General features: G+C 44.5%; 1 protein-coding gene across 1 annotated transcript in view; it reads right to left on the reverse strand.

Annotated features, from left to right (window-relative positions):
- Nucleotides 1–790: 790 nt before the first annotated feature.
- Nucleotides 791–20,674, reverse strand: part of LOC147698773 (uncharacterized) — a 93,830-nt gene continuing 73,946 nt past the window's right edge. The window contains exon 2 of the mRNA XM_086935365.1: nt 791–1,465. Coding sequence (XP_086791491.1) covers nt 926–1,453 — 528 coding nt within the window. The 5' untranslated portion in view covers nt 1,454–1,465 and the 3' untranslated portion in view covers nt 791–925. The remainder of the gene's footprint in view (nt 1,466–20,674) is intronic.

Consider the following 20,674-nt stretch of genomic DNA (forward strand, 5'->3'; position numbering starts at 1 on the left):
TGAACTTCAATCAAGCTCTCGAGGGAAAGCTTAGTGTGCTTAACTCTGTGCTGAAGGTCTAAATACATTAGAATCCAGGTGACTATTGCAGACTGACTTGGTTAGGAGTCACTGGAGACTGGCTGAGATCCAGGTCAATGGAGACAGGATCATGGCTCACAACAGGTCAATCCCAAGCTCCACAAACATCATGACTTGGCTAATGTACGCTTTTGACTAGAACACGTATTTAAAAAAAAAAAAAGTGTGTAAACTAGTAATTCGCTTTTGTGGAAGCTTTTTTCAATTTCTCTATTTTTTTTTAAAGTGACCCAATAAATAAATACTTGGAGATCGTGACTGCCTAGAAGAACTCCCTCCTCTTTTTGTCCTACCAGAGAGGGAGAGGTACAGACTTGATTGTCACTGACCATCAGACAACCCTGCGGCTCTACACCTGGGCAGCCTGCAGTCCCAGCCCGCCCGAATGCCATCACACACCTCCAGAGACCAAAAGGAGGAACAACGGTGGAAGTTGTTGAGAAACTTGTCAATTTGACTAAGTGTTCATTCACTCCCTTAGTAGAACACACCAAGGCATCTCTAAAATGTCCTCATTAATTTGAAGTACAGCTGCATTAGGGTGTCATAAACACATTATTCCATCTACAAGCAAACCAAAGTGTATGAACATTTTTTTAAATTAGCAGATGTTTGTGCATCACGTGCATGCTAGACAAAGCAAATAATTGTAAAGAGTTAAATCATGTAAAATTAAACTTGTGCTACAAAAATGTAAAGTATTTGTGTATACATTCACATACTAATCAAATGTGTGACTAAAGAGAATGGAGTACACCATTGTGTTTGGAAGATTGCAGTAAGATGCACCCTATAAATCCTTAGACTGGTGTCCAAATCAATATGTGAGCTCAATGAGACCTTCTTACACCAGTGATATGGTTCTGTTGGCCGGGCTGTATAAGAGAGCCCGCATGTTTATGCTGAAGATCGGAGTACTGGTGCCTCTGTTGAGTTGGTTTGGTTCCATGAATGTAAAGACATCCTCAGACCCCTTTCCAGAGTGAACCGGTGGCGAATTGGCTAACATGGAGAAGGTATCACATGATGTCGGCGAGTCAACTGGTAGAGAACTGCTGCTCTCCATATTCTCCAGCACTTTCGCCATTTGCTGAACCAAGGTTGTGTCGTGATGCTCGGCTTCAGCATTATAAGTCATAAAGACATGGTCATCTGGCTTGTTCTCCAGCATAGTATTCAGCGTCATTAATGTCTTTAGGATAATGAAAATTCCAATCAGTCCAAAGACATACAGCCCATCGCCGATGAACGCCTGCAGTGGATATTTAATGCCGGTCTGGTTCTTCGAGTCAGCGGAATCCCTCTGGTTGAAGCAACTCAGGAGTGTGGGAGGCAAAGTGGTTTTATTCTTTGGATCCATCTTCAAAATCATCTAAACCCCAAACTGAAAAGAGATAGAAGTAAATGATGATGGTACAACCTTGCTATGTAAAGGCTTACTGGTGGCATTTCATATGCAGGTGTGTTTTTAACAAATAGCAACTGTAAAAATCTGTGCATTTGTTCAACATCCATTTTGTTTACCCCTCGCCCCAAATCTAGTGTTTATGCTACAGACTCACACGAGGGAATTTATGGTGAAACCCTACAGTCCACTGCAAGGCTTGATGCTACTACTGGAATGGAAATATTCATTATGAGGCACTAAAGACAGAAAAGGTTAAGGTTTTCTTTAAAAAATTTAGAGCCCTCTCAATTTTTATTAAAGTGGTAGGTTCTGTAAACTAAAGCCACTTTACTTCTTGCAGCGTTCCCAATACACTGGAAATAAAACCACACGCAGGGATTATCAAGTTGAATTAAAATGCCTACTGAGAGAAAACGTATCTTAAAATGGTGCATGTAAGATTATCAAAGGACTACAGGAAATTTAACAATCAGCACTACACCTCGTTCTCTTCCTCGTCACATTCCTTAAAAAGCAAGGTCGATCCTGACTTTAAGACAGGTTCCAGAAGAGAATGGCCAACACTTTTTTTGGTCATGGTCAGTCATGGCCAGGAACACACAGGCCAAATTCTCATTAGACTGAACCTATAGACCGTACTGTCCACCCTCCCTAATAAAAGAAACAGCACAAATAGACCTAGTGAGGTCCAATCAAATACTGTGGGTAATTGTGGCATTACTTTCTCAAAACTTTTCCTCATTCAACCCTTTATAAAACCAGGCAAAACGCAAGCTTTTAAACCTGGAACCCAGACCCGAAGGAGGATATCTTACCTCTTCCATTAGCTCTCTGCAGACACGCATGATTAAATCCACCACTGTAGGATCATAGCAAACAAAGAAGGTAGACTCCTGGCTGACCATTCAGGACAGTTCTGGCCCCTCTCTAAACCATGGATAACCCTGAATCTGCTAACACGTGCTTCGGACTATAAAGTTTAAAAAAGACTTTTCTAAATGTTTAAATAATATTTTTGGAAGCTACATTTGGACCACAAGTCAGACACACTCAGGTCAGGCACGGAAGATTGAAAAAGGGCTTAGGGGAACAGGGTGGTAACCATTACCTGAACCAGTAACGCGACCACACCAAAGACCTAGTACCAGATACGTCAACACCAATATTCAAACCATAAGTAAATAAACTTTCCTTCTGGGTATAAAGAGGGACACAAAGTCAGAGAAAGAAATAACTGACCCACGAAGGAAGGCAATTCCCCATTGTAACAGGATGCGCCTGCCTCAAAGTATCAGTCATTTTGGGGACAGCAGTTGGGAAAAAAGCCCATGCAAAGCAGAGATCCAAAGTGTCCCATTCTTGAAGAAATAACCTGCAGATATCAAAACCTTGAAAAGAGAATAAAGACAAATGCACTTATGTTGACAGCCCAAAACAGAGCAACCGATGAGACAATGTCCACACCCATGAACGGACAGTCTCCTAAATAAAGAATGGGAAAACCAAAATCCTAAAGATGGAATTAAAAATTTCCAGATTAGGAACCTGCCCTAACGTCCTCTGAAATGTCATATTTTCCGTACCCTGCAGTCTACGTATCAAATCCGCATAAACGAACAAGAAATTGAAGTAACAAAAGAATACCTGTGAAAGGGATTCCATCCCTGGAAGAATTCCACTCCTGTAGAATCACTGAAGATCCGCCCAACTCCATTGCAGATGACTGATTAAATGCGATCTGTAGCCCTCTGGAGAGTCATGGACTTGAAGAATACACCCTTGTAAGCTTGTCTCAAAAGATTATGGAGAGGAGGAAACAAGTAATCAAAAGATACCTCCGCTCTACCAGCACCAACACCAGTCTCCGCTCTAAGAACCAGCCAATCCTCAGCAAAAGAGGGACCAAAAAAAAGAAAATTAAATTCACTTGAGCTTCTTTGGTCCTAGTGCCAGGATCCGAGTGGGACCAAACACAAAGAGAAACCAACCAATACAACGGATTTGGGGTTCCAAATACCGCTGGCTGATTGACACCTGTTGTATATGTAGTAATACCACAGAACTATTTAGCACCCTCAGTGTTGCTGCTGCTCTCAGACCTCACCAATCTAATGCAATAAAGACACAGCAGAGAGGGTAATCCACAACAGGAACTCTGGAGTAGAAGCTGCTGCAGGCCATCCTTCACCGGGCTACAAAAAGGAACACATTGAAATACAGGTAACGAAGACTCAACTGTACATATAAGCACCCATGGAGGGGAACAAAGATTGACCCAAATGCCTGGCATCGCAAATGTAGGCACTGAAGTACATCTTAGGCACAAAATGAGTCATGCCAGGCAACATTCAAGCAGTAAAACAAGTGCCTCAACTCGAGAGATCATGGGACTTGCACAAAGAAACAAGTGGGCACATTTCCCCCACAGGGATCTGCAAGGCTTCTTCAAAACGACCTCTCCCGTACTTTAGTCCAGCTTATCTCAGCTTAACACAAGCAGCCCAGTCACCAGACGCCTCTCTAGTGGAGCAATACGACCTTCCCATTCCCTGCTTCTACCCTGTCCCCTACTTCAACAGCACACAGTGAATCCTAAGGCACTCTCACTTTCTAGTGGGATGTTCATGGGGGTCAAAAAAACATAAGAACTTAAAAGTATAAGGGAAAATGGAAGAGGGGAGGTAGAATGACGTCCTGAGTGGGAGGGTACGAAGGGCTTTGAGCATCTCTTATTCATGCCAAGAGACAATAGTAAAAGGAAGACCATAGAACAACTTATAAATTACTTTATGACATCTTGCAGAGGGTGAGATAGAGATAGAGATAGAGTTGACATGAAATATATATCCACATTTGTCACTTAAGGAATTACATCCAGGATGGACTGAACTACAGTGGTCAAACTCCTGTTGGTTTTAGCCTGGGACTGTGCCTGCCCTGGAGTATTACCTGTAAACTAGCTTGGACAAATACACCTGTACCATGCCTACACCGGTGAGGCCCGTACAGCTTAATAATGCAACTGTTGGATATGCCTGTAAACAGAATTATTCTGGGAGGGCTTGAGTAGTAGCTAAGACCCAAAAGAAGAAAGGGAACAATTAGAGCGCGAATGGCAGTACTTAATTTGTGCAGGTGTTTGCTGCTGCTCGGCCCAGGGGCTCTTTCTAAACACAGACACATTTATCAACCACATGGAGGCACTGTGTTTCTATATTTTTTTGGGCAATGTAAAATACTTGTTGAAAAGTATCATGTACGTACTGTTGTCACTGTCATTTTAAAGCAGTGGCAAGAGCTGGGGAGGAGCCAGTGGACTTCTGAGAAATACTTTGGACCCTGCCATTTAGCTTTTTTACAGACTGCCCATGCCAGGATGCTTTTTACCAGTGCTCAAACTGCCACAAAAGGAACATCTTAATAGAAACATGGATAAAATAAACTGAGCAACTAAAGCAGGTGCTCAGCAGCAAAGCAGATCCATAGGCCTAGTTTCTAATAAAGCAAAGTCACAGATTTAAGAAAACAAATCTTGCTTAAGTAAATTCGCATAAATCTTCATATACATGATAAACTGACCATGGGCCAAGTGCCCTATTTAATGCTCCCCCCACTTATCATGGGTAAATATGCTAAATCCCTTAGCTATTTACATAGCTCTGTCTCTGCGGAGAAAAGGGCAAGCAGCTACTGCCCATCCCCTAATTTAGGCCAAAGTCATAGGAATGTAGGGGTGTTATGACCCACCCCAGGACACTCTCGCAGTAGCTGCTGCATGCTTTATAAAACCCATCGTTCATTCCTACAGACTTGCCAGAGATTCTCTCGTAGAGTATTGATGAGGAACCGTAGCCCAGACCCTACTAAATCAGAACACATACACCTAGGTATTTATTAATTACTATTTTGATATGTGTATTTGAAACCAGGTTAGTGTTGAAACTGGAGACCTAGCAAGGTTGTTCAACAAGGAAGGTTTTATCTCCTAGTTGATTTTAAGAACAAACATCTGCAATGCAATAGGTCTTGCATTTACGAGCGTTTGAGCTATAGGCATTGTAAATGACAGTGCCTTTTATTTATGTTTTGGTTTTTAAAACATAAATAAAAGGCATTGTCATTTACAATGCCAATAGCTTAAACTCTCGCAAATGTGAGACCTATTGCATTCCAAAAGCTTGAAGGCATTGCTGAGTTGCCCCCTTCTGTCTCCCATGGCCCCTGAAGAGCTTCCAGTTTGCTCAGAGTTAAATAAACAAGCCAGTGGTCACAACTGCGCATGCGAGACCCTCCTGCAGTAAGATAATCATTAAAGAAAATAGTGCTTACAGACGAAAGAAGGAGGTACCGTGTAACAACCGTAGTAAAAGAGCCAGTCCTTATGGGAGGTTACAAATGAAGATAGGGCGGTACCAAGGAGGGACTAACAAACCTAACAAATCAGAAGCCAGCATTTAAGATGGACAGTGACACAAGCCAATGACAAATATGGGTGGAGTGTGGGTAGGCTTTAAGTACATACTCCAAACAATTCAGCATGGCTCGCAGAGCAGTGCATTGCCTGTCAAGGCTCAACCTAAAAACAGTGCAGAAGTCAAAAGTCTCTCTTCAAGTTGTTATTAATAATGAACAGTGTGGAGCAGAAGGCATGTGGAAATATGCAGACAAAGGTAAAAACAATTATTCTACAGTCCTGACCAAAGCAAAGAACAAAGTTTTGTTAAACAAATCCTCTCATTGTAAGGCCAAATGCAGGCTCATTCTAACTGAAGACACTTTGTTAAGGGCAAGTGGCTGTAATAATAGAAAGGGGCGTTGAAACACCACACACTGGAATATAAAAGATAAAAAACTATTTCCAAAAAGTTCAGAGTAAACATCACACGCTATATTCTGGTAGAGAGCTCACCCTGGCAAACATCTGAAGTAGTCATAGGACTGATAACGAATGGATTCAAAGCCTCAATGATCCTAAGAAATAAGTCAAACTAATTGTTTGACTTAACACTTAAATGAATTTAATGTTGAAGACATATTGCGCTCAGTAACTGGCATAACATTATAATAGCGAATGCTCTAAAAGCAAAAAACATGGGCGCCCTTAGAAATAGGACTTTAACATAGTTGAAGGATAACGGTGTTGCCGATGGTAGTTTAGAAACCTAGTCAGATAGGGTTTTAGAAGAGTTTGGATCACAAACAGAAGACCCAAAAATAATTTAGCAATATGGACTGTCGGAAGAGCAAAAACAGGGCACCAGACTACATAGTAATTGGTTGTAGGAAAAACCATGGGCGTTGGAAGTACGGATGCCTTCAATTGTTACTTGGTCATACCTGCTGTGCATTCAAAGGCAGAGGTCAATGTCAGAGTATGTCCTCAGTCAAATCCCTGCTTATTCCTTTAACATTGAGCTTAGGGTTTATAAAAGCCTCTTACTTTGTAGTCAGAAAAAAGTAAAAAGTGAAGTATGTTACAATCTTGCTGGAATACAGTAAAAGGAAAAGCTGGAGGTCAGTTGTTTTTCAACAACACATTTTAAATTTCTGTAAATGAACCCACCTAAGATTTTAGAGTAGATCAGCAGTTACATAAGCATTTGGGGGTTGGGGGTAAACAGTCAAGACCGTTGACATAAATGGCAAAAAAGTCTGGGAGTTTTTAATTCAAAGGAAAAAATCTGACCAAGTGGAAATTGTCCAGGCAACCTAAACACATTTGCGGATCAGTGCTTCAGACGCTTTCATGATCCAAGCAAATCGGTGTCTTCCCCTATAATTTTCAGATGGCTTTCACCCAGATGGGGCCCCTTTTCAAATAGACTTCTTTGCCTTGTGCTTAAACACCCAGCTCACTTTCATTTACAGTTGGACTCAGATCCCCAGGCCCTGGCAACAGGTGCCTTTCTCCAAGACTGGTCCCTAAATCAAAATTATGTTTTCTCCATTCATTGTGATATTTTGGGTCCTGGTTCAGGTTAGTTGACAGCCTCATTAGTGAGTTTGACCCACTTATGGCAAGCTCAACCTACCACTCCGGAGTGGTTAATAGTATACCCAATACTAATACCATCTTTTCTTAATCTACCTCTGGATCCATAGATCCAATTTTTTTTAATGATCCTCAGTCAGTCCCTAGTTTTGGTGGCTTGATACATTTAGGGTAGGCCTGGAGAATCTCAGGATCTCCTAACCATGGGGTCTTGGAATCAAAGCGTACTAATCCACTTGGATTGTATGGAATAGCTGGTGTTTGGACAGAGTTTCAGGTCCCTTTTCAGCAGATGTAATTATAATAGTAATTCTTTTTTTAGCCTCTTTAGCTTACCCAGGGAAAGCATACATACCCATAAACACCTACACATCAGCCATTTCACAGAACATGTGAGTTGATGGTAAACTGGCAGGAGAAGATTTGCTAGTTTGATGACTGTTAAAAGGAATACGATTTTCCAATCCACCTGTCCCCAAGTACAACCAGATCTGAGACGCTAGCCTGATATTGAAGTTGTTTATTGAATGGTCTGATAAAAGCTTTAAAGTTAATACAGCATTATCTCCTAAATAGACCATTCCGTTTTTAGCTTCTTTGAAACATATTTTTGATGTCAGAGCCTTGGATGTCACTTCAGTATACACCTTCAGGCGTTTCAATGTTTATAGATGAACCAAGACAAATTAATGTCGTCCATTATCATGATTTTTACGGTCAACAAAAACTCTGTGTGCATTCGCTTGAAGGCTTATATACAGAAAACAGCAGATCTGAGACTATCCACTTCAACACAGCCTCTTATTTTTCTTTAGGAGACCCCATAAACCAGAGTCCTCTTCCTCATTAGCTTACTCGGTCACATGGGTTGAAGGGCTCCTAGAGCTCATCGCATGAGAGGAGCTATGGCTGCCAAAGCATATTGTGCTTGAGCTGGTTTAGACCGCTTTCTCTGATCAGTAACCAGATCTAAGTAGTTTTAACTTTCATGAAATTTTACTATAAACCTATTCCTCACATAACTAATTCTGTTGTGGCTGTAGGAGAGTAGGGTCTGCTTTCCTATGGTCACCCCACTTCTTGCTTCACTGGTTTTCGACTTCATGTGGCTGTGGACCTGCTAATCAGACCCAAAGCCCAGCTGCGCTCTCTAAATTCACTACAATGTACTTTAGGTACATTACCAATTGGATACTAGGTCACCTTATGAGCCCCTGTACAGAGTACCATAGGTACTCGGGGCAGAGGTGCATCCAAGGCCTACCAGGGGCTGCAGCATATCTTTTGCCACCCCTGGCTGGCCATTCAAATCGACACAACTGGCTGATCACTCAGCTGGGGCTAGGTGGTGTAATCACCCCTTGCTAGTATACCTATATCTAACCTTATGTCAGGACACATATACACCTATAAGTCACTCCTATGGCAGGCCTTAACAATCCTGAAGGCAGAGTGCTTGGTTTTATGTGAGATGGTGCTCTAGCATGAGCTGAGCCTGCCAGCTTATAGCTGTTCTAGGATATTGCCATACCATATACTCTTAAGTGTATTATGAACCGCCCAGTTAAATGCCATCTATGCTTTGGCTTTATCAAAACATGTTGAGTAAGGGGTCATACGATTTGGAATACTACCCCCTGGCCAGTCCTGGCGACGGGGGTAGCATTCCACCCTTCGGGAATAGTAGGAACAACATGTCTTCTCCCTCTAGGTTAAAAGTTAACCAGAGCCTCAGCATCACAAAATGGATGCTGCTGCCACGGACACAAATCTGACCTCCTGCTGCTGGGAGTCCTTCCAGCGAGGGAGGCTTGGACAATAGGTTTCCTGCCTTGGGAGGTGCTAGCAACACCCCAGACAGGACTTTGTGTATTGGGACAGGGAGGGCTGAAATAATTGAGACACTGCCTGGGGCACACAAGGTGTCCCATGCATAGTCCAGTTCAAAGCGGTGCTGGGGCTTCCCTGCCCCAGCTCTGGCGCGAAACTGGACAAAGGGAAAGGGGTGTAACTGCCCCCTTCCCTGGTCCCACCCGTAGGAGGGACTTAGCAGGTAATCCAGACCCTAAGATTCGTATATAGGTAGGAGCAGAGTCTAGAGACTTTAGATTATCCTGACTGAAAGACTGAAACGAAACTCTGGACCTTCATCACTCTACTTTAGAAGAAGACGACTGAAGAATCTCCCTTGTGGTCAAGGAGTGACCACCCTGCACAAGCAGGCACCATCCAGCGATCGACTGGCCGCCGCCTCCCGCTGTTGCCCGAGCCCAGAGCCTGACCAGAACTGAATTCCCAGACATCCAACAGCCCGATCCACAGTCCCTGCAAAGCTGACACCCGTGAAGGCGACGAGAGACGTGGGACCGGCCTTCTTGAAAAGTCTGCGACCTGCTAACTGTGCAGCCCCCCCCCTTCCCCGAGACCTCTTCTAAGCTGTGCATTGGGGATTGAGAAGCCCCAGCCCCGAGCTGCATCTGCACCAAAGATCAGCCCTGCACACTCCATGAGTTCTGCGTGGGGCCCTTTTGCATTTTCCTGCTCGACGCGTGTGCCCGGTCACTTGCCCGTTAGCTAGTGGCCATCTTGGTGACGAATCAGAGAAACTGCACCGCTGGTCTGGTTGCTTCAGACTGGCCCTTGCTTCCCTCAAAAGAAACAGCCCCTCAGACCTTGCTGGTCTGAGTAAGCAGCCTACATAGATTCCTGCATGGGTTGCATTTGCCAAGGCTTATTGGCTCCAATCTTGAAGCAGACACCGCCGACAGCGAGAGCCTTCGTCAGACAGTCTGTGCCTCCATCCTGGTAGTAGACGACGCCTCCTGGTCCACGTGGCTGCAGAGACAAGCATCCCATCAGCACCTGATTGCAACAAGACATCACCTGGTTCCATCCTGGTCACTGGCTAGTGGCCCAGACTCTGTCCCCTCTGCTTTCAGGTCCTCTACATCTTTGGTCCACCCTTGGATCCACCCGGACTCTTCTCTTCTGGCTGCCTGCAGCATCTTTACTCCAAGGCTCCATAGATCTCCACGACGAAACCCGACACACTTGGGACCTATGCACCCGCTTCCTGTGGGTTAGGTAACGAGAGTACTACGGTGCTCCTGTAGAGGTTTACATCCCTAGTGCCCTAGTTTCAAGTGGTTGAGTTCTATTCCAGTCGGAAGACTCCTAAATCTTTAACTTTATAACTTTTACGCACCCATTGACTTCCACGTGTGAACTCGTGTGCTTTTAGACACTGCAAACGTATCCCGTGGGCCGCCTGCTCCCTAACCATGGTTAGTCCAGTGCAGCCCCAGCGATTCCCAAGGCCCTAGGCCTTACCATTGTTCGTGACGTGGCACTTATACCACTTTTTTGATATATGGTTTGACGGGCCACCCCTCCCTATCCATAATTGTGCAACATTTGTCTATTCTATTAAGTTACTTCTTTTGCGCTTGTGCTTCTGTGCTCATAAAGAGTCCTGGGGTTTGTTTAGAAATAAATACATATATATTTTGAATATATATCTTGTGTGGTGTCATTTCATTTGGTATTAAAGGGATTGCATATGGTAAAACAGCTGGCTTCACATGCCCTCTTGAGTTTAGCCTAAGACTGCTTTGTCCATGCTACCCCTAGGATAGCTGGTCTATAAGGTTGACTTTACAACCATCACCATAAGGGTTGTTTGGACTGGTGCATGGTGCTCACTAGAGCCAACTTCTCAGTGGCTATGCTTTAAAAATGAGCAAAATTGAAGTCCCTGGTCTTGTAGCAAAATGGAGATTTTCATAGCTTTAGGAAAGTCTTGATTTTATTAAAGATACAGAAGTGAGTTTTATCCCACCACCGTTTGGATTTTTTAATGCCTTCTCTTGCTAGTTTTATTGTCTTCTGGAACTACTCCCTCAACTTGATGTGGGGTTCTCCCTAATAACTTAGATCTATCCTCATGTAGTAGGGAAAGATGAAAAAACAACAATTGATGGACACTATGCAGAACAATGTTATACATTTACCCCAGCACAAAGATCTAGGCCTAAATCCATTGTTGTTTTGCTCACCATGCCATTCCAGTTTGGACCCAGCCATATGTAAATCAGTCTTGACCCTGCGCCCAATGTGAACAGTCCAGCCCGAACTGCCAGGCCAGGTCCTCACTGTACTGGAAACAAGCATCCTAGGACCGGGTTCAGGCTTCCAGCCCTCATCAGCCAGGATAGCTTGATTCCAGTGGCATGGAGAGCACGGTGACAAATGCTCCCTGTTCCACTATATTCTAGGTAGCCTGGCTGAAGAAGGGTGACCTACTCTGAAACCGATTCCAGGATGCTTTTTTTCCGATTCAGGGAGGGCCTGGCAGTTCGGTCTGAACTGTTCCCAAGGGCACAGAGTCAAGACTGATTAGCATATGGCTGGGTCCAAACTGGGGTGGCGGAGTGAGCAAAAGAACAATGGATTTAACCCAGCTCTTTTGACTGGGGGAGAATGTTTGCATTGTCAGCATTCCCTCCCAAAGTTCGCCAGACTATTGTTCAGGCGTCCATTCTTTCCAGGTTAGACTACGGCAATTCTTTATATCTGGACGCTAACAAAGCCAGCATTAAGCGCTTGCAGAGGGTTCGGAATGCAGCAGCGCAGCTTTTGGTGGCACTACCTAGATCATGCTCGGTGGCGCATGTGCTCCTCAAACTTCACTGGCTGCCGGTCGAAAAACGCATTCAGTTTAAGGTGCTGTGCATTTCACAGAAGATCCTGACGCACCAGGTCCAGTCAAGGTTATCTTGTTTGTTGATGCCCTATGTGCCTGGGCGTTCGCTGAGATCTGCCGACCTTGCGCTTCTTTGCACACCTAGAGTCTGGAGAGTGAGTGCCGAGGGACACTCGCTTTTTGGCGGCAAAACTTTGGAACTCGCGCCCAGCTCTTTTTAGAAGTAAGGTTTGGTCTGAGTTGAAACAGTATCAAATGATTTCCAACAAACACACACTCACCATAGAGTTTTTTTTAAAAAAAGGATGAGTCGGAATGAAAATGCAACTTATTCATTTATAAACATTTTGGCATTTTTGATCATGCACGGTCAGATTTGATCCAAAAACAACAAAAATTGAACAAAACATATTATAGTATCTACATGTACTCAAAACAATACATAAGGTATTCATCGGACGTGCTCTCAGAGAAAAGGAGGTAAAGTGAGTGGGTAAGTGAAAGGGACAGGGTAAAGGTGTGGTGACAAAGTGGTTACATCCAAATCGACACTTGAAAAACCTCTACTAGCAGGTTAATGAGCAAAGGTTCCCAAAGTCACATCACACATAGGGAACAAGAGTCCATCGTTTAGTTGGTTCCTATGGTGTGTAAAGTGAAGGCGTAGTTCTACGTTTCGACCCCTGGTTACGCTAAAGGGCTAGTTCAGAGCCTCCTGGTGGGGTCTTTCACCGTCGGCGTCCTGCATCCGAGTGAGCACACTCGGATGCAGGACGCCGACGGTGATACAGCACGGCTGTGCGTTCCCGTTTTTCAGCTTAAAGCTATACCGATACATCGAGGATCTATTCACCAGTGCCCATCGGCTGTGTGTCAACCCACATGCCAACACTCTGTGGAGCTCGAGGGAGCCCAGATTTCCCAGACTGAACATTTGATGGCCGTTTTTGACGACGCTCTCCATTTCTCTTCCTGATGAAGACCCCACCAGGAGGCTCTGAACTAGCCCTTTAGCGTAACCAGGGGTCGAAACGTAGAACTACGCCTTCACTTTACACACCATAGGAACCAACTAAACGATGGACTCTTGTTCCCTATGTGTGATGTGACTTTGGGAACCTTTGCTCATTAACCTGCTAGTAGAGGTTTTTCAAGTGTCGATTTGGATGTAACCACTTTGTCACCACACCTTTACCCTGTCCCTTTCACTTACCCACTCACTTTACCTCCTTTTCTCTGAGAGCACGTCCGATGAATACCTTATGTATTGTTTTGAGTACATGTAGATACTATAATATGTTTTGTTCAATTTTTGTTGTTTTTGGATCAAATCTGACCGTGCATGATCAAAAATGCCAAAATGTTTATAAATGAATAAGTTGCATTTTCATTCCGACTCATCCTTTTTTTAAAAAAAACTCTATGGTGAGTGTGTGTTTGTTGGAAATCATTTGATACTGTTTCAACTCAGACCAAACCTTATTTATACTGACCCACGGACCCAGGTCCTGAGTGTTTAGGGCCTTCCCCGTTAATACTCATACTTCAGCTCTTTTTAGAGGTATTCCAAACCTTCTGGTGTTTCGTAAAGCCATAAAGACCTGCCTTTTCCCTATGTCTGAGGTTTAATCACTAGGTTGGTCTCTTATGCTCTTGTCTCTGGTTTCGCTGGGACGCCTCGTTGCAAAGGCAGCCCTGCACAGTACAAATCCATAAATAAAAAATCAAACTCCAAATTTGTGCTTATAAAATTGAAAAACTGTACATTTCCACACATACAGCGCCACGAGAAGGCAGGTTTGCAATTTAGATAAATACTTCACGACATGAATTGGTTACAGAGGCAGGTACACTTTGGGTTTGGAAAAGCATGGGACTCCAATGGTGGTACCATTATAGGATTTTACTAAAGATTCTGAACTCAGGCACTATTCATAGGATGGGGAAGTGTTGGGAGCCTTTACAAGATCCCATATACACACAATAAGTTACACAATTACATTAAACATTTACAATTTTATGTGCAAGCTACTGAGTAATGGCTGGTTATCCCATCTGATAGATCATTTGTAAAATGTGTGACATCCAGGCAAACATGGCCTGTGTGAAAAAAGGGCTGTTAAGACAAGTCATGTGCCCTCACTAGATGGGGTAACTAATTCAAGACATGCCCTGCAGTGGCACCGATTCATAATTCATCCCATACCCTGCAGGGGCACCAATTACTCATTCAAATCATATCCTGCAGTGGCACTGTTGATTAATTCAACTCATAACCTACAGTGGCACCACTTACTAATTCAACTAATACCCTGAAGTGGTACTAATTACTCATTCAATGCATACCCTACAGTGGCACTAATTACTAAACCAATTCATGCCTTGCAAAGGCTCTTACTACTATTAAAGCAGTTAGAGTAAACCATTTGGGGTGGGGTGCTAACAATGTACATTAAGTTTGCCATTCAGCAATAGTCTAACTCTTGCAGCAATTTAATACTGAGAAGTACAGGATGTATAATTACCACAGTATTCTGATTTTTTTCACTTATGGCAAGGAGAAATACCAGGAAATTGCTTTTACTGAATGAAATTCTGTATGCAATTTCTGACTGCCAAGCTTTTGTTCGGGACAAACTTTGCCAGGATTCACCTGGTGAAAACTCTCCTCGGAGAAAACTGGATACAGTAAAACCACAACTTACATGTAATTTCCACACTACTTGTCCGATGGATGTGGGCAGGTACTCCCTTTGCATCATCATAATAAAACACGGTTCAATTGAGTAATGCCTTGGCATCGGGGCGTGGTAAAAAGAGTAATTGTATTATCTTGCTTTCCAAATAAAAGCTTTTTCTTATGATGCGCAGATAAAAGTGGAATGCTGGGGTGTAGGGGGTATGGGGGGGGGTGACGAGGCTTATTCTCTGCAGTCTCTGCAAATACCACAACTCAGGGCAATACTCTTATGCAGGAAAGAAGAGGACCTAGAAATGGCTGCCTAGAACTGACATGCAAGTTATGACAATAGGGTTGATGCAAGGGTAATCAGGCAATATTAGATTAACAATGCCTAAACTACTGCTCAGCTGTACTCAGAAAGGTTCTGGGGCTCACAAAACATCAAAATAATGGTCTCCACATCTTTAACTTTGGATGCCAGCACAAGTGGTTTCTTAGCCTTAAAAATTATAGCTCATGCTTCTAAACTTGCTGTATTCCTTTCACTAATGGGAGCAAGGTTGCAGGACAGATTGTGTGCCTTTTTTAAAGTATTCATGGTTATTGCAGCACCATGTAGAAGCATGATAGGAGCTGCAATTAACATGACTACTTTAAAAAAGGCACACAATCCGCCCTGCAGCTGAGCTCCTATTATCAAAAGGAATGGAAGACTAGAAGCATGACCTGTACTTTCAGAATAATTTCCTCAGAAGCTGTTTCTGTGCCATGCTCCCGATAATTTATTTTTAAAATCCCCGTCACAGAAGGGCAACCACAGCTCCTTGAAAAGCCAAGTGCAATCTGCTCCTCACACCAGAAGCGTCTCAAACCTTTACTGGGTGTTAGATCGGTAACAAGTTGTGCAACAATTAACCTTCCACGCAGGCATGAGGTCGTCCCCCCTGTGTCCCTATAAGGCAGTGGTCGAAGTGTTAAACAGTCAGAACAACGCGGCCTCAGCCACACGTGTTCCAGCATCGCAAGCACAACCACACTGGTCTAAACCATGCATATGCCTGGTTAATGCATCTAGCTACTGGAAGCTGGAAGACCTCGCCTGGAAGAGCCAGAGGACAGGATGAGGTAAGTGGGGCTCAGTTTTCAGGGCTGGGGTTAGATTTTAGGGCATGGAGGGTGTGGTAGTTTTTTCATTAGGGGTTAGGGTGTTCAGTCTAAGGGTGGGGTCCAGGGTAGTGTATGTTAAGGGGCAGGGGGAGGGGAATATGTAGTCCGTGTAGTTTTTAGGGTCGGGCGGGGTAGTATTTAGGGCTCCATTTGTATTTATTTTAAATTAGAGCTTAGGGATCCAGGACAAAGTGCAGTGGCAGGGGTGGGTGCAGTTTTAGGGACAGCACGGAGGGAGGGTCGGGGGAAGGTTTTGGGCCTCAGGACAAGGGGGATGTAGCTCAGAGCGGGGTCAGAGTAGTGGCAACCATAGCCAAGCATACCCCTTTACCATTCATGCCTTTACCATAAAAATGTGTGGTAAAGGAATGTATGGTAACGAATGCGTGGTTAAGACGCATTCATGGTTCGGGCTGCATGGTACAGGCACGCTGGGGGCCATGCGTGCCTCTATCATAAATCCGGTCGAAGTGCATTAAAAAAAAGTATGGGAGGTGATGCTATGTGCAAGGGGGTGGGGCAGGGTATGTGGGTGAGGGCGTGGCTAAAAACTAAATATTTTAACAGTCTTTCACCTTCCGGTAACTACATATAAAATAACAGCTTAAATGAAAAATGATATGTTAAAAAAAATCCCCCAAAAAAATCAGTGGGACACACACTACTGTACACTATGAAAGCTCCATTAGTTAGTGCACCACACTAAATCTTGGTGGATGTATTGTCTGTGACAGAAAGCATTGAACATGCAAGTCATTATTTTAAGCTTGCATTACACACAGTATAAGATAGGCTGCTACAAAATGTGCATAAACGTTTATGATAGAAAGTGTGTCCAAAGAATAGATTTTTTGCAGGCTATACATAGTGCAGTTTTTTTCTTTTAATTACTGTTAGACACGGCATCTTTTGGCGCGTTTCCCCTGTATTTTTGCTTTCTGACCTCCTGGTTTTGACTTTGTTTTTGCTGGTTTAGGGTCTCTGCGCACTGTCTCACTGCTGTTCAGTAAATTGGAATATGGATTGGTGATTCCATGTTTGGCATATTGGATTTACTGGTAAATCCCTAATAACGTGCACTAAGAGTGCCAGGGTAGGTAAATCAAATGCTGCTAGTGGGCCTGCAGCACGGTTTGTGCCACCTACATGAGCAGCCGTTCAAAGGGTTCGCAGACCTGCCACTGCAGTGTCTGGGCACAGTTTTACTGCCATGCCGACTTGGCAAGTTTACCCACTTGCCAAGCCCTAACCTTCCCCTTAATACACGTGAAAACTCTTAAGGTAGGCTCAAGGTACTCCTATGGGCAGAGTGCAGAGTATGAGAAAGCTAGGACATGTCATAGTGTGTCTGACATGCAGGGATCGTGAACTACAGTGTAATTCATTTTTCACTGTTGAAAGGCCATCTGTCCCATAGGATAGAATGGGGAATAAAATGGTTTGCCTGAACTCACAATGTCAAAATGCATCTTTTATTAAAGATTATATTTGTGTTCTGGTTTTAAAAATACCACTTTTAGAAAGTAGGTATTTTCTTGTTCAGCCATCCTGTGCGCCTCTGCTGGGTTGTTGAATGAATGTCTGAAGAGAATGCACATCCACAGCCAATGTCACTCCAAAGCCAGACAACCACTAGAGAGAAGGGGGCGGGGGGCATGGTTGTCGAGGTGTGTCCTGCCTTTCTTGGATGAGTCAGGCCAGGGCTGAATAGACCTAGACCGCATTTAGGGTAATGGAAGGAAATTTCCTTGCACCTGAATGGGCCTGGTCTGCCTTGGACAATGTGGTCTCCACCTCCTGCCAGGAAGCTGGGGCAGAGGGGACCAAACTGATTTGGGCTGAATACAGACACTTTCTGCGCAAGAGAACAAAGCGAAACAAAGTCCAAATATTGGGTCCCATACCCAGAACATTAGAACTCGCTTGGATCAAGGAACCTGCCAGGAAGAGCTGAAAGAACTGCCATGAGTACTGCCCCTTTGCAGTGAAGTTGCTTTGCTTGGTTGGCCTGCAGTTGCTGCTTCTGCCTTCGGCAGTGAAAGGACTGGACTGAACATTCTTTACTTGTTGCTCAAAGGGCTTGAAATAAAGCTTGCCTCCTGTTCACGAAGTCTCAGGGACAGCAAAGACTTCTTACCTCTGGGTACTGCCTCTGGAACCGTGGGTTTTAGTTGCCACAGAGGGGCAAAACAACCGACGGTAACTGATACCGCTACGTGCTCTGTGTCCTGAAGGCACAGCAGCAAGCACCACAGCACTTTGCACTGCAACCCTGGTCTTAAGACAATGGCAGAGCTGCTGCTTGCACTGCGGCCTGTGGGCACCACACTCCCCACTGCCTTGCTTCACTCCACCGCCCTGGTCTCACCAACGAGGTAGATGCCCGCGACACCCATGACGCACCGGTGGTTTGAAGGCGCCACTGAGTTACAGGATGCACCGCCTCGTCCCACACCGCAGTCTGGACCGACTGACGCCAGCCCAACGAGCACGGTCACTTGCACCGTGACCCGTTAGCACCACTACGAGCACCTCCTCACTCTGCACCGCAGCCCAGATCTCACTGATGCGGCTGGACAACCGTCACAGAGCCGCTGCCTGCACCGCAATCCTCACAGCTACGCTGCACATCGCAACAGTTGCCACAACCGGCCCACACCAACATGGTCAGCCGGAACCAAAGATATTGTTTAAGAGTCTGCTGACACTAAGGCAGGTCTGCACCAACGCGGTCGGCCGCAACTGTTGGATTCTGTTTTCTGCACTGCTTTAACCCTGGACAGAGCTACAAGCTTCAAGGAACTGCACTTTTAAGTCTTACTTGCTAAGTGTCTAGTATGGATTACTGTATGTTGGTCTTTTATCGTTTTGGTCTTTTATCGTTTTGGTCTTGTTTGCACAGATAAATATTGGTTATTTTTCTAAAACTGATGTGGTGTCCTTTTGAAGTGTTTTCACTGTATTACTGTTGGTTATGTGCAAATGCTTTACACACTGCCTTGGCTATAAGTAGGACTGCCCATGCCAACCTACCAATGGGGAGAGCAGGGGTTATTTAAATAGTGTATCCCCCTATCCTGACTGGAAGGAAGGGTCCCTATTTGGACAAAGGTGCAAACCATTGCCAACTAGAGACCCCCTTTTGAAACAATTACTGGCTTTTAAAAGCACACTTCACATCTTAGTGGTTAGCTCCCTTACAATACCTCTCTAAATTAATAAGTGTCACCAGGAAGGTTCAAGTGACTCCATTATTTAAAGCCACTACCGACTTCCACAAGCTAAGTACATTTGTAGATTGAACATTGAATGTGAAATGCTAGGTTCTTTTCTGCCCCACAGCTGAGCTCATGTGTACAAAAGAAATACAGCAAGTCTACAACCACGACGTGTTCTTTCAGACGATTCTGAAAGCACATGTCATGCTTCTAGACTTGCTGCATTCCTTTTGTTAATATACCGCAGGGCGATTGTGTGCTTTAGTAAACGTATTCATGTTAATTGCAGCGCTTGAAGGTGCTGCAATTAACATGAATACTTTCAGAAAGGCACACAATCATTCTGTAGCCATACTCTATGAAAAAAAGGAATGTAGCAAGTGCAGGAGCCACTTGCTGCTAAGCGCGTACCCCTCCTTAACCATAGGCTGTAGGAGGGACACTTACATGCCTGGTCTCTCGCAGAATGTGCACCCTTTATACATGACACTGCACGCTCGGGTGAGCATAGGTGTGCTCACCTTACAGGGAACAATGGTTATGAATCACTGCTATGTTTCCTCAGTGTGAGGCTGAGCAGGCAGCATTGGAGAAGGCTCAGAGGCTACACAGTGGAGGATTACAAATCGACCTTCCACCGTCTGTGCTCCTTCTCCCCTTCCCAGGTACTTCTTAATGGCGGCTGCAGTGCGGGTGCACTCCTGGCATGCCAATGTCACACCAAAGGCAAGCCAGTCTGCACCCATCACCAAGCACCCTGCTACTCCGCTTACCAAATGCTACCCTACCGCACTGCTGTCCCAGAACACGGAAGGAACACTTACAAGTCTCCTGCAAGTTCTCATGCACTTTGACACACCCTACACCCACTACTCCTGCACGAACAGCACCCAATTCACTCACACAAGCCAGCCACCCATTGACCCTCTCACACCAACCACCACCCACACAACACTCCACACTCGCGTGCATGCTCAACACATGCGCACCCTCCAAACATGCCACAGAAGTGCAAACCTGGGATAAGGGCACTATATCCCTCTAAATGATTACCTGGATATGTTACACAATAAAGTTTTTAACTTTAGAAATGGAAAATTAAGTGATTTGCCATTTAAAATTAATTCCCCAGTTCCAGAATTCGGTTCTACACTGACCAGAAAAGCAAGAAAGTAAGCACTGTGAAAGGTTAGCAGCCCGGTCGTTCTCCCGGCGAGAGGCCGGCAGTGTCGCATCACAACTTCAGGCCAGGCGTGGCCCGAGGGTATAAAGTAGGGAATGATCACTCGTGGTCACTGGCCTACTAATTATAGCATTGCCTCTGCATGTTATTATTGCCCTCACTGCATGAATTATCAGGCCTGCCCCAACCCCTTTCACCTTACAACTGATGACGATGCAGAGATGGGCCCACCAACCAACA

The sequence above is a fragment of the Lissotriton vulgaris genome, chromosome 8 (assembly GCF_964263255.1).
Source record: "Lissotriton vulgaris chromosome 8, aLisVul1.2, whole genome shotgun sequence".
NCBI classification, from domain to species: Eukaryota; Metazoa; Chordata; class Amphibia; order Caudata; family Salamandridae; genus Lissotriton; species Lissotriton vulgaris.